The following is a 14,050-nucleotide window of genomic DNA, read 5'->3' on the forward strand; positions in this document are numbered from 1 at the left end:
ACTTTTTCACGCAGGCAACGGAGCAGACCCACAATGCATTTCGAGAGCGCCCCATGCAAAGTCAACGAGATCCATCGACGGACGGAGGTGGCGTGAATGTAGGGGTTAAGAAAGCGCCGTATAAACGCAGATCCATTCAGCATTCACCTAGTCCCTCCCCCCACTCCCCCGCCCGGCGCGTCACCCTACCTTGGTTGTTGATGCGGATGTTCATGGGCATCTGCGCGGTCATGGCCAGCAGGTTGTGCTGCAGGGCCCTCTGAATCAGCCGCTGGTGCTCCTCTACGGGCAGCGCCATCTTCTTCTCCGGCGGCTCCCCGGCCTCCAGCTTGTCCCGGAGCTGCTCCAGGGCCGCCACCTGCGCCGCCATGGTGGCCTGCGCCGCCGCCGCCTGCATGGCCGCCATGGAGTGCCTCGCCAGCGGGCTGCCGGTCAGCCGACTCATGGCGCCGAACCCAGACAGAGGATGGCCCGCCTCCTCTTCTGACGGCACAGCAGAGAGAGGAAGACCCCCGGGGGACAACCACCTCAGTACTAACGCGACCAGGAACACACACACTGCTGTTCACAGACAGCTCTTTGTACAGTACTCACTCTTTACACAGTACTCACTCTTTACACAGTACTGACTCTTTACACAGTACTCACTCTTTACACAGTACTCACTCTTTACACAGTACTCACTCTTTACACAGTACTGACTCTTTATACAGTACTCACTCTTTACACAGTACTCACTCTTTATACAGTACTCACTCTTTACACAGTACTCACTCTTTACACAGTACTGACTCTTTATACAGTACTCACTCTTTACACAGTACTGACTCTCTATACAGTACTCACTCTTTACACAGTACTCACTCTCTATACAGTACTGACTCTTTATATAGTACTGACTCTTTAAAACAACCACCTCAGTACTAACGCAACCAGAGACAGACACGCTGCTGCTCAGACAGCTCTTTATATCGTAGTTACTCTGTCTACTTTCTTTTACACTAACTCTTAATACTAACCCTTTAAACTAACCCTTTTTGCTAACTCTTCATAAACGACTAACTCTTAATATAACCAGGGACAGACACACTGCTGTTCACCGACAGCTCAAAAAAATCCCCTTCTGAAAGATTGATCCGTCAACACAAAGGAGTATCTCCTCGTTAGAAAATCCCCACCGTTTCAGTTGTGGTTTCAGGGTTAAATGTTTCTTCTCAAATATGTCAGGTCTGCTGCATCCGAGATTACTAGCATTCTAACTCTTTATACTAACATACTAAACCTATGTACTAACTCCATGCAGCAAGTCAAAAAACTAAAAGAAGAACCAGGGCCAGAACAAATCCAATCCTAACCAAGCTATCTCCGTTTACGAAAGCGCCTCGGAGAGATGCTGTTACACTTCCCCACCAGCAGGGGGCAACATTCACACCAGCAACATCGCGACGCAGGGCTTCATACCGGTCTTGATCTTCTGGATGGGGGTGAGCGAGGTTCCGTTGGTGCCCAGGGACATGCCGCCGTGGCCGTGGCCGTGGCCGCCGCCGCCGTGCCCGTGGCCGTGGCCGTGCACGTGGCCCTGCCCGTGGCCGGGCACCTTGGGGGAGGACAGCATGGTGGGCGTCCCATTGGGGGAGTAGGTGAAGAGCGAGCTGCCGAAGCTCTGCCGGCGGCCCTCGCGCCGGTTGCTGTCGATGGCCGCCTGGAGCTCGTTGGGGTTGCTCAGCGCCCGCTTGTCACACTCGTAGGGGTAGAGGTACTTCATGTATCTGGAGGAGGAGGAGGAAACACAGGGGGGCTTAGGTATTAGGTCTCAAGTATAGGGTAGAGGTACTTCGTATATCTAGAGGGGATAGAGGTATCTTGCGTATTTATTGTCATCAGGGCCTGTTTTTATTTTCATTTATTCAGAGACATCGGAAGACCCATTTTTAACTGTTGGCATAAGATGAGTTGGAAAGAGTGAATGTTTGTTTATAACCCTGTTTATGTGTGGAGTATTTCTTGTATCTGATCTGAGGTATAGGGTAGAGGTACTTTGTGTATTTGGAGGAAAGAGGTATCTGGTCTGAAGTACATTGTGGAGGTACTTCATATATCTGGAGGGGAAAGAGTAACATGAAGACACTGAGGAGCTTAAGTCTGTGGTCTGGGGTAGGGAAGTAAAGGGTACTGGCAGGTCTGAATCTGACTAGAATATAAAATATCTGATGGCCAACACAGAGAAGGAAGTTTAGGTATCTCATCTGGAGATAAAGACAAATTAAGTAATAATTGTGTGTAGCATGATGTATCTGAGGCGTAATTAAGAGTGTACAGGAACTTTATATATCGTTCAGAAGAAGAAATGAGTTAACACCAATCTCTTTGGCTAGCTACTCAAGTGATTAATTTAGTCGTGGCCAAATGTAGATAGTACTAATAGACCTGATCATAAGTGAAGCAGTAGAGCATCATTATGGAGATGCTTAGATAATTACAGAGAAACTTGAAGTTAAGTGGTTGGGACAATGTATAATAATGGTCAATATTGAGTCATCAAGACTAGAGTCGATATTGATATAGCTCTGCTGATTGACTGTAAAGGGGTGAGTATTTGTACAATGACTTAACGTTTATGGTCTTTGATGTCTGGGTTAAGAGTTGTGCCTCTGTTCTATGACAAATATTTATTCTTTATCGCTATTGTGTATTTACTGTCATCAGGGCCTGTTTTAATTAGCATTTATTCAAAGACATCCAAAGACCAATTTTAAACTGTTGACATAAGATGAGTTGGCAAGAGTGAGTGTTTGTATTTAACCCTGTTTGCGTGTGGGTAGTGTGTCTAGTGTGGTTGTGTGTGTGTGTGTGTGTGTGTGCGTGTGTGTGTGTGTGTGTGGGTATGTGCACATCCGTGTGGGGTAATGTGTGTAGCTCTGTGGAAATGTGTGCACTGGGTATGCATGTATGGGTCAATCAGTGGGTTTGGTAACGTGTCTATATAAGGTGAGGTGCGCTGACGATGGAGGACTGTCTGTCAGTCTGTGTGTGTGTGTGTGTGTCCTTGAGTGTGTGTGTGTAAGTGCGCCCATGCGTGCGTCCGTGTCGTTTCCGTGTGACTGTGTAGGGTGAGGTGCGTTGGTGATGGAGGAATGCATGTGTGTGTTCGTACTTGTGTGTGCATATGCTTGCTTACATGTGTGTGTGCGTGTTCGCGTGTGCATGTGCGTGTGTGACTGTGTGCACGCGTGCATGTGTGCGTAGGGTGAAGGCAGCGCTGGTGATGGAGGACGTGTGTGTGCGTGCGTGCATGCGTGTATGATGTGTATGTGCATGTGTGTGTGTGTGTGTGTGTGTGTGTGTTTGTGTGTCTGTGTGTGTGTGTGCGACTGTCGACTGACTGTGTGCGCAGGGTGAAGGCAGCGCTGGTGATGGAAGTGGGCAGGTGCAGCCCCTTGGTGATCTCCCTCCACAGCTTCTTGTTGATGACCTCCACCAGGCCGCCCTTCTCCGTCACCAGCTGGTACAGCATGTACAGGTCCAGCACCTGCTTGGCCATGATGGGGATGCGGTTCACCGGGGTCCCTGGAGGTCAGAGGTCAGAAGTCAGGGGTCAGGGGGTCACACACAAACGCACACACATTTACACACACACACACACATCTACAGACACACATAATTGACAGACACACACATTTCCCCCCCCCACACACACACACAAGTCAACAGACACACACACACAAACACATTGACAGACACACATACACACAGAAACCACTAGCCAATACAACACACATTAACAGATTCACACACACACACACATTGACAGACACACACACACAAACACATTGACAGACACATTGACAGACAGAGGGGGGGGACAACAGCGAGGTTAATGAGTTTGGCCAGGGAGCAAGGTGACCGCTTCTTCAGCAGCCAATGAGAAACAGGGCAGTGAACCATTACACAAATGATTGCCGCTGTTAAGGTCATCTGGTATCTGATATCATGAGAAGTGTTGATGAAATGTACACCTCAGGATATTAGCAGTAGTACGCATATGTGTAACGCCCATCAGAAATTGACATCTGGCTATCTCTATGAAACACTAGACTTAGCCCTAGCTAAAGGTATATAATGAACAGGCTATGTTTATAAGGACTAAGATTAGCCCAATTGAGACAGATAATCCATCATTTAACTTCCTGCAGTTGCAGAACCAAAAGACCCTCATCGTCAGTTCCACGTTTCGCCCACCAGAGGGCGCTCCACCATCTACGGGCTCTCCCGGCAGAAGACCCGCCCCTCAGCACGCGGCAGCTCGTTCCCACCGGTCTGACTCAGCGGGCGTGAGCTCACACACCGTGAGTCGCCGCCTCGCACGTCAGAAAACAACAACACACGCGCCGGAGTGCTGAATCAGCCAGGAAGCCGCCACAGACAGACAGACAGACGGGAGACGCTCGCCAGACAGACGGGAGACACTCGGCAGACAGACGTGACTCATCCCATCCACCTTTGATGCCAAACCACTAATTTCTCTGAGTAGATAGCCAATAGTATCCCTGCTCGTCAACATCCTGATGACGGAGGTGCCAGGACGGAGGGGCCGAGGCGGATGTGCTGGTGGAGGACGTTGGTGTTGGAGATGGTGGTGGTGGTGGAGGTGAAGGTGGAGTTTGAGGTGAAGGTGGTGGTGGAGGAGGGGGTGGAGTTTGAAGGTGAAGGTGGTGGTGGAGGAGGGGGTGGAGGTGGATGTGGAGGAGGTGGAGATTGTGGTGGAGGAGGAGGTGGTGGTTGTGGAGGTGGAGGTGGTTGAGGTGGAGGTGTAGGAGGAGCTGGTGGTGGAGGTTGTGGTGGAGGTTGTGGTGGAGGTGGTGGTGGAGGTGGTGGTGGTTGAGGTGGAGGTGGTTGAGGTGGAGGTGTAGGAGGAGGTGGTGGTGGAGGTTGTGGTGGAGGTTGTGGTGGAGGTGGTGGTGGAGGTGGTGGTGGTTGAGGTGGAGGTGGTTGAGGTGGAGGTGTAGGAGGAGGTGGTGGTGGAGGAGGTGGTGGTGGAGGTGGTGTTAGGGTTTGGGATTGACGATTTGAACGGGTAAAATAATACGGCACGTTATGGGGTGTCTCTTCTAGTTATAGCTGCGGGAGGCGGTGCGGGGCGATACGGCCATAAAGCTATCATCTCAGAGATGAGTAAGGACCCCCGGACCCCCCCTCAACCCCCAACAGCCCCCAGAAACCCGAGTGCAACAGAGAGAGTCAAATATCTCTTATACGGGGGCGGAGAGAGAGAGAGAGAGAGAGAGAGAGAGAGAGAGAGAGAGAGAGAGAGAGAGAGATGAAGAGCTAGAGAGCGAGCGTGCGAGAGAGAGAGAGAGAGAGAGAGAGAGAGAGAGAGAGAGAGATGAAGAGCTAGAGAGCGAGCGTGCGAGAGAGAGAGAAGGGGAGAGTAGAGAGAGAGAGAGAGAAGGGAGAGAGAGAGAGCGAGCGAGAAGGGGTGTGAAGGAGAAGGGGTGTGACAGAGAGAGGGGTGTGACAGAGAGAGGGGGTGTGGAAGCGAGAGCAAATCAGCGCGACTCTGAGCGAGTATGGGAGAGAGAGTGTGCGGGAGGGCGAGACCCGGAGAAAAGGGGGTGGGAGATGTGGGAGGACGGGGCGGCGGCGGGGGGGGTTGTGTAGGAAGAGGCCGGAGCTCCATTAAGGGCAGGGTCTTTATGGCCTGACGGGCGGCTGGGAGGCCGTAATGTTTCCAGAAACAGGCCTTTCCGACCGGCCTAATTATACGGAGAGGAAATGAACGCGCCGACCGCCAGTGATATGGATTTATGGCACAATTTGACTCACGCACGCGAGCCAAAGCCCCCTGGAAAAACATGTTTTACATGGAAGGACAGGGAGACCCACGCACGCACACACGCTCGCACGCACACGACACACAAGCAGTGCCCGCGCCGACGGCCGTACCTCTCTTCTGCATGAAGCTGAACAGGTCGTCCAGGAACTCTTTCCGCTTGGGGTCTCCGTCCAGCTCGTACAGCTGCAGGGACGAGAGGAGAGAGGCAGGGCGTAGAGAGAGAGAGAGAGGGTTAGGGGAGAGAGAGCACGCTCTACATTACGTTATAGCTGAGAGAGAGAGAGAGTGGCAGAGACAGAGCCTTTGCGGGGAGATACTATCTGTACAACATAGACTATTTTATATTTTTCATGGCCTATATGGGAGAGCGAGGGACAGAAAGAGGGCGAGAGCGCAAGAGAGAGATTGAGAGAGTGTGAGAGTAAGAGAGAGACAGAGGGTGAGAGTGAGAGAGAGAAAGAGAGATAAAGGGTGAGAGAGGGAGAATGAACGAGAAAGGGAGAGAGATTGACAGAAATAAAGAGACAGAGAAAGACTGAGCAAGACTGATACATATATTGAGAGAGAGAGAGTGAGTGAGAGTGAGTAAGAGAGAGAGTGAGAAAGAGGGAGAGTGAGAGAGTGCCGGGCCTGGCTGGTCTGATTAGAACCTGATGGGGAGGCAGCGGCTTGCGGGCCAAAGGAAGCGCAGAGTTCAGAGAGAGTTAACCGGAAGGGGGGGGGGGGGGGGGCAGCACAGTGGCGCCACTGACGCTACCTGTAGGGAGTTACAGCTGCTGATGGCTACCAACCCGATTGGCGCATGCAAAGTAAACCAACAACTTCATCGGATCGGATAAGACCGGTTCTCTACACAAACACACAGGGACGTTCACACACACACACACACACACACACACACACACACACACACACACACACACACACACACACACACACACACACACACACACACACACACACACACACACTCTGTGGTGCTAAACCCTCTGCCTTGCCTTCCTCGGCAGAGTGTCTGCGTGTGTCGACCGTGTCAGATCCCCTGCGATGCGGACCCCCAGGTATATCTCAGTGCTCCCCCTCTCCACTGCCGTACTATTAAACCACAGTGCTGTGTCTCCCCCCCCTCTCCCCCCTCCACCCCCAGTTCTTGTGCTCTCCCAGTGGCCACCGCCAGCTCCTTGGGTTTGGTTCACACTCAGCCATCACAGCATCAATGAGGGCTTCCTGGCCCCACTCCAACAAGGCTCCACCAACGTCCGCCTCAACAAACACCCTCATGGACCCAACTCGAGTCGTGCTCTGTCCAGCGGCATGCGTCAGCGCCTTCTCCTAGGTGCGTGTAAATGTAAATGTAAACGGACTGCATTTACACAGCGCTTTTCTAACCACTGGCCACCCAAAGCCTTTACAATATTGCCTCACATTCACCCATTCACGCACACATTCACACACCGACGGCGGAGTCCACCACGCAAGGCGACAGCCAGCTCGTCAGGGTGAGGTGCCTCGCTCAAGGACACCTCGACACTCAGCTGGGAGGAGCCGGGGATCGAACCACCAACCTTCAGGTTACCAGCCCACCCGCTCTACCTCCTGAGCTACTGCCGCGGGATGCCTCCGCTGGCCTCTCTCGGAACTCATTAGCAGAGCATCCGAGACCGGGAAATGGGCTTGGGGTGGGGGGTGGAGGTGGTGATAGGGGTCGGGGGGGAGGGGTCAGAGACAAGCCCCATTAATGCAATTTTTTATTAAGTCCTGACCAAAAGGGAACCAGGATAGTATCTGTGCACACGCCCTCGCCGGACGGTAATGGTGTGTACACACCCCCTCGTCTCTGGGGGCCCCCCGTGGGAGCAGGGGTGGAGGGGAGTACACCAGGGAGGGGCCCGGAATCGAACCGGGGACCTCTTGGCCCTCTAATGCACGGGGCCCGCTCGGGGCAAAGCCGGCCTTAATTACAGGATGCGTTTAAGGCTGCTGGTGGAGTGGCCCTCCATAAATCTGGGCACCCCCCCCCCCCCCCCCCCCCCCCCCCCCCCCCCCACCACCCGGCCCTCTCACAGCTAGCCCCCCCCCCCCCCCTAATCACACATAAAATACATCCCTTTAATGGCTTAGTGGAAGAGGAGTGGGGGTAGTGACCACAGCACCCATCCCCCCCTTTCACACACGCACGCACATGCACAAACACAGTCTCTCGCTGCAGGTCCAAATGGTGAAGGTGAGATTCACATTGAAGCCATTCAGGGACATGTGTGGGGTTTCTCTCCCCCTCCCTCCCTCCCTCCCTCCCTCCCTCCCTCTCTCCCTCCCTCTCTCCCTCTCTCCCTCTCTCTCTCTCTCTCTCTCTCCTCCAAGTGTGTTGACGAAGCAAACGCAAAAGATCGCTAAACGGAAAAACGGTACGATGGAAGAGATATGACTGTGAATGCTCAAAACGCGATTCTTTTACGTAAAAGCCATGATACTCTATTCCCCGCATATTGATATTTTTGTCTATTTCAAGAACGAAAACACCCAGGCAGTATCCTTGCGTGCCACCCAAGGTTGAAAAGCACTGAAAGAGGAGATAGATGTCATCTTGGAGCAGGGACTTGGAGCTCGTCTGACCAGATCATTGTTCACCGTGGCTAGCTGTTGTCGCCTCATGCTTCTGTCCACAATTCAAACCAGCCAGTCCAGTTCACACCCATGGGGAAACCAACGCTTTTCTCTCTGCATTTGACTCTCCTTTAGGGCTTTATAGTGTTTTCTTAACTCTTTCTCTGTCGCTCTGTGTCTCTCCCTCCTTCTTACTCCCCCCGCGTCTCTCTCTCTTTCCCTCTTTCTCTCTCTCTATGTCTACCTCCCCCCTCTCCTTCTGTGTCGACGTCTCTCTCCCTTCTTCCCTCCCCCCGTGTCTCTCTCTCTCTTGCGCTGAAACAGCTGCATCACCTTCCCATGAAGCCCCTCAGCCAGGGGGCCCGACAGAGTGTATACATATCTATACGACCCTGCACACACAGCTGTTTATCTACACAAGGTGGGTGCGGCTATCAGAGGCCTATGGAGTCAAATCTAGAAGACGCACACCGGCCTAGGGGCCTCTCACACGTGCACACTCCCTTCCACGTGCACACTCTCCCTCTCTCTCTCTCTCTGTAGCCGTGTGCTAGCGCTGTCACTCAGAAGAATGCCAGGAAACTGGGTCAACGGGTAGAGCTGGGAGTTGTTGCTTCATGATCCCTACGCCCACATAGGGGCCTCGATAAACTATAGACTAGCCGGGTCGGGCCGACGGGATTGGCTGGTTTGTGAGTCACGTCTCCGCCCCCCACATGTACCCAAATAACGCAAGGAGAAGTTAAGGGGAATTCTCTGCCATTAGGGATTCAGGAACTTAATAATATTTGTACTGTTCACAGACGCCTTCACGGGTCCATTTTAACAAGACGCCCTGGAGGGCGAGAACATTTTTTTGTGGTGTTTCTTGGCCGATATGGGGACGTCATCAAGTCAGCCCCCCCCACCCCCCAACACACGCACACACACACACACACACACACACACACGTTTTATGGGATGTGGTGAATTATGTGACGCAGAATACTGGAAGTGAGTGGATAAAAACAATGGTTAATGGTTTGTATGTGCTTTTCACACTTCTAGTGAACACTAGGATTAGAACAAGCTGTATGAACATAACGAACAGGCTATCGCTATGAACAACTAGTGTTAGCCCTGGCTATAGGTACCTAATGAACAGGCTATCTCTATGTAGGACTTATGTTGGCCCTGGCTGTATGAACTTAATGACAAGACTATGTTCTATAAAGGACTAGCATTAGCCCAAGCTGTAGCAAACTATGAACAGGGTATCTCTATGAAAGACTTGCGTTAGCTCTGGCTTTAGGTACCTAATGAACAGGCTATCTCTGTGAAAGACTTGCATTAGCTCTGGCTTTAGGTACCTAATGAACAGGCTATCTTCTATGAAGGCCTTGTGTTAGCCCTGGCTACAGGGACCTAATGAACAGGATACCTCTACGATAGCCAGCGCTTAGCCAGGGCTGTGAGGAGCTAATAACCGGTATATCGTCTCTGAGGGTTAATGGGTTCAAACTCAAACAGAGCTGCGTGGGTAAGAGCACATGTGTTCAAGGCCACCAAATGCACAGACCGATGCTTTAAAACAACACATGAAACCAACCAAATTCCCCCTTTGAGGAAGTCCCCTGTGCAACAGCTAACTATTACTCAATTTAAACCCTAAGGCCGCTAACATCCCCCTCCCCGTAAACGTTTGAATTCAATTTCACGCTTTTGTTTTGGTAGAACATACTTGGACTAAGTAGTAAAGCCAAACAGCCTCTCTCGGCTGGCTTCAGTGTCTTTTGGGTTTCACCTCCTCCTCCCCCCCCGACCCCGACCCGAGAGAGAGAGAGAGAGAGAGAGAGAGAGAGAGAGAGAGAGAGAGAGAGAGAGAGAGAGAGAGAGAGAGAGAGAGAGAGAGAGAGAGAGAGAATGATAGAGAGAGAGAGAGAATGATAGAGAGAGAGAGAGAGAATGAGAGAGAGAGAGAGAGAGAGAGAGGACAGAGAGAATGAGAGAATGAGAGAATGAGAGAATGAGAGAGAGAGAGAGAGAGAGAGAGAGAGAGAGAGAGAGAGAGAGAGAGAGAGAGAGAGAGAGAGAGAGAGAGAGAGAGGCTGGCTCTCGCTTGGGGGGACAGTGGCGGTTTGCGTCGAGCCCAAACAGTACGCGGCCACCTGCTAGCAAACTGGTTGCCGTAGCAGCAAAAGCGCTGTCGTGTGTGGTCAGGCAAAGCAGAGGTTCAGGCCAACGTTCACAGGCCTGTGTATTTCAACGGCAACATAGGGGCTGTATGCAATGTATACAATCCATACGCAAGTGTCACATAACACATATTAGAGCGTCACGACGTAACCGCATGCTCACACAGAGGGAGGGTGTGTGTGTGTGCATGCGCATGTGTGTGTGTGCATGCGCGTGTGTGTGTGTGTGTGTGTGTGTGTGTGTGTGTGTGTGTGTGTGTGTGTGTGTGTGTGTGTGTGTGTGTGTGCGTGTGTATGGGTTGTTGACATGCTGTTGAGTGTGCAAAATACATAACAAACACAGTACTCTACATTTGAAGCATTGTCAATAGCCAAAGGTGAACCTGATAAATAGTAAATATTTATCAGATCCACAAAAAATAGTAGCAAACATGGTAAATATCCAAAGGTGTTATCGCAATTTAAATGCACCTGTGTAGGGACATAACCCAGAAAAAAGCAAGCACACACGCAAAGAAACGCATGCACACACAAACATACACACACACACACACACACACACACACACACACACACACACACACACACACACACACACACACACACACACACACACACACACACACACACACACACACACACACACACACACATTTTAGTCATTTATTTATGTTCACATTTTACAATAACAAATCTTGAACACAAACACTGGTAGATGCACTCATCAAGCCCAGAATCTCTTTGACATGTCTGATCTCAGTCTATGGATACAGGAAGCAGCGTCTCCTCCATATGTGGCGGCTGCCTATTAATGCAGATATGGAGCAGAATTTTGCAAGTGCTTTAGCTTTTGGCTTCGGAATTCCAGCCATCTGCAAACCCCTTATGACGAGTCTGTGGACATGGCCAAGGCTTCCAAATATAAACACAAGTAGACACACACACACACACACACACACACACACACACACACACACACACACACACACACACACACACACACACACACACACACACACACACACACACACACACACACACACACAATTGGGGGATGGGAAGTAATGGTAGGGAGGACTGGGCAGGAGGAGAAAGAGGCTGGAGGGGAGGTGAAGGAAAGGAGAGAGGAGGAAGGAGCTAGAGGAGAGGAAGAGAAGGAGAGATGAAGGAGAAAGGAGCAGAGAATGGAGATGAAGCAGAGAGGAGGAGAGGAGGAGGAAATGGCGGTCAAAGCAAAGGAGGAGAGAAGAAAGTAGGAGACGAAGGTAAAAAAAATTGCGTAACCATTTATAGACTAGTTTTAGGGTCAATAAAAACCTCTGTCAGCCTTAATCCTTCACATTTAAGGTACGAATTACCCTTAAAAATGGACACAACTAATCACTGAGGCTGAGATATATCAATACGCATTAAAGCTATACTGTACGATGTGAGAGAGCTAGCATGATTTGAAATTAGCTTCTCTTCGGAGTTCCGTTTAACTCCTCCCCCACCCTTCAGGACTCCCAGCCCCCACCCCTCGACACAGAGCCGTGCACGAGCGCTGCTGCTGCTTACGGGTTACTTCAACGGCAACCATTGCGTCACTTTTCAGGCCATTCAACTCCCTCAGCTGTGGCCATCGTTGAAAAGCTAATCCAATATTTATTCTCGTTTTTCCTCGAGCAGTCTCCAACTTATTTTTTGTTGCTGCCTTTTCAGTTTCTGTCCTTCTTTTTCTTGCCTTTTTAAAAGGATGAACCGGGGCAAGTAACGGTGGCAGTGGTAACTTCAGTTGTTTCTCTTCCATTGTGTAAACGTTGTAGGCTCACCAGTCCACTGTCATGAACTACTATGACAACAACGCTTTCTTTGCCCTCCGTGAACGCGCTCAGGCCGGCTCAGGCTCGTACAGAGGGGAGAGAACGCGCAGGCTTGTGATTGGTTCTTTAGATTCGGGTACAGTGTCTCCGATTGGTAAGCATTTTAACAGGTTTATAGCAGATACAGAATTCGGTTTTTTTTCGCTTCTTTTTCATTGCCCATAAGTTATTTATTGCTGTCAGGATGTAAAAAACAATTTCAACAACATATTAAAAAGTGCATATTACTGGATCCCGTACAATATGCCTTTAAGGGATTTATTCCACCCGTCAAACGAATGACTTGACCGTGCGGTCTTATAAATGTCATCTGTCAACTTGTTTTGTGTTTGACATTTTGCGGTGCGAAGGCAGTTGGCGCTGTTTAAAGTTGGTTGATTTGACCTTGATTCCACACCTGGCGTCGTCTTTATGTGCTTGATTAATTATCCAACACTTCATGAGACACAGGTATACACATGCACACACCGCCAGATACCTGGAGGTTTGTTTGACAGAGAGTTGGGCGAGGTCCAGGTGAGACACCACGCTACTAATGTAAATGATGCTCTGTTGATACAAGAATCAGATTAATCACGATCGTAGGATTACAGCAAACACATGCACACAAGGCCTCCCCGTCAATTCAGATGTTTCCAGATGAGATCTGAGATCAGCCCCAAAGAAGCCAGACCTGTCATGAGCCCGTACGTGTTCGGTCTGGTTCCAGCCCGTACCTGTTTCGTCTGGTTCCCAAGCCCACCCCATTGTCTGTGTTTATGCCCCCCGATTTGACGCAAAATCTTTATTAGCAGGGCTTTGAACAGTGAACAAATTCCTAGTTGTTTGAGTCACAGATATCTGTTCAGCATTACGTGCAGGAATGAAAAGACTGAATCGACGGCCTCCTATCGCAAAGGACTCGCAAGCCAGTTAACTAAAACCCGAATTTTCAAATTAGAAACTTTGATTGACACACCTGGCATTAGTCAGCACATCCAGAGACCGGCTTGTGATAAAACTTCACTTCCCTATTCAGAATATAGCCAACCACAACCACAATCACCAACTCCAAACACCACTATCCCTCTCTCATGACTGGAACAAGCCTTCAGCTTAGCTTTGGCTTAGACCCAATTCAAAACACGATGAATTAATTTTGCGAATGGACCTGCAGTCCAGTCAATTGTGCACGTGTTTGGCCCTTCATCACAGTTACACTCTCAAAGGGCTTCCCAGGCCGGCCTTATACAACCCTCCCTAACCCTGAAGCCCGAGGTATTTTTCTACTGTTAATGAAGACCCAATGATCACATGACATCACATGACATCACATGTCATCAGTCACATGACCCCTGGCCTGGCGAAAGGGGAGCATCGATGGACATCCCGGTCAAATGTTCCCTAAGGCTGCGACCATCCTCTTAGCCGGCCTCCGAGAAGCAGTCCGGTCGGTATTTTTAGTGGTCGTCTGCGTAACCCGACCGCCGCGAGTGAGTGTGAACAGAGTTAAAGTGGTTTTATAATCCAACGTGGACACGTCGGTCACGAGCAACACGAAGCCTCTGCGTGTTTGTGCACGGCTTACTAATTCAGTC

At 50.5% G+C, this 14,050-nt stretch overlaps 1 protein-coding gene across 3 annotated transcripts in view; it reads right to left on the reverse strand.

Moving 5' to 3' along the window:
• Positions 1 to 14,050, reverse strand: part of arid3a (AT-rich interactive domain 3A) — a 45,000-nt gene that overhangs the window by 5,487 nt on the left and 25,463 nt on the right. Inside the window, exons 4-7 of one of the 3 annotated variants that reach the window (XM_030371973.1) lie at positions 5,944 to 6,016; positions 3,384 to 3,567; positions 1,462 to 1,769; positions 190 to 480 (exon numbers count right to left, since the gene is read on the reverse strand). In XM_030371973.1, coding sequence (XP_030227833.1) covers positions 190 to 480; positions 1,462 to 1,769; positions 3,384 to 3,567; positions 5,944 to 6,016 — 856 coding nt within the window. Of the gene's footprint in view, positions 1 to 189; positions 535 to 1,461; positions 1,770 to 3,383; positions 3,568 to 5,943; positions 6,017 to 14,050 lie in introns of all 3 variants that reach the window. The other 2 variants (XM_030371972.1, XM_030371971.1) reach the window with 2 other exon arrangements.

This window comes from Gadus morhua, chromosome 12, assembly GCF_902167405.1.
Source record: "Gadus morhua chromosome 12, gadMor3.0, whole genome shotgun sequence".
NCBI lineage: Eukaryota > Metazoa > Chordata > Actinopteri > Gadiformes > Gadidae > Gadus > Gadus morhua.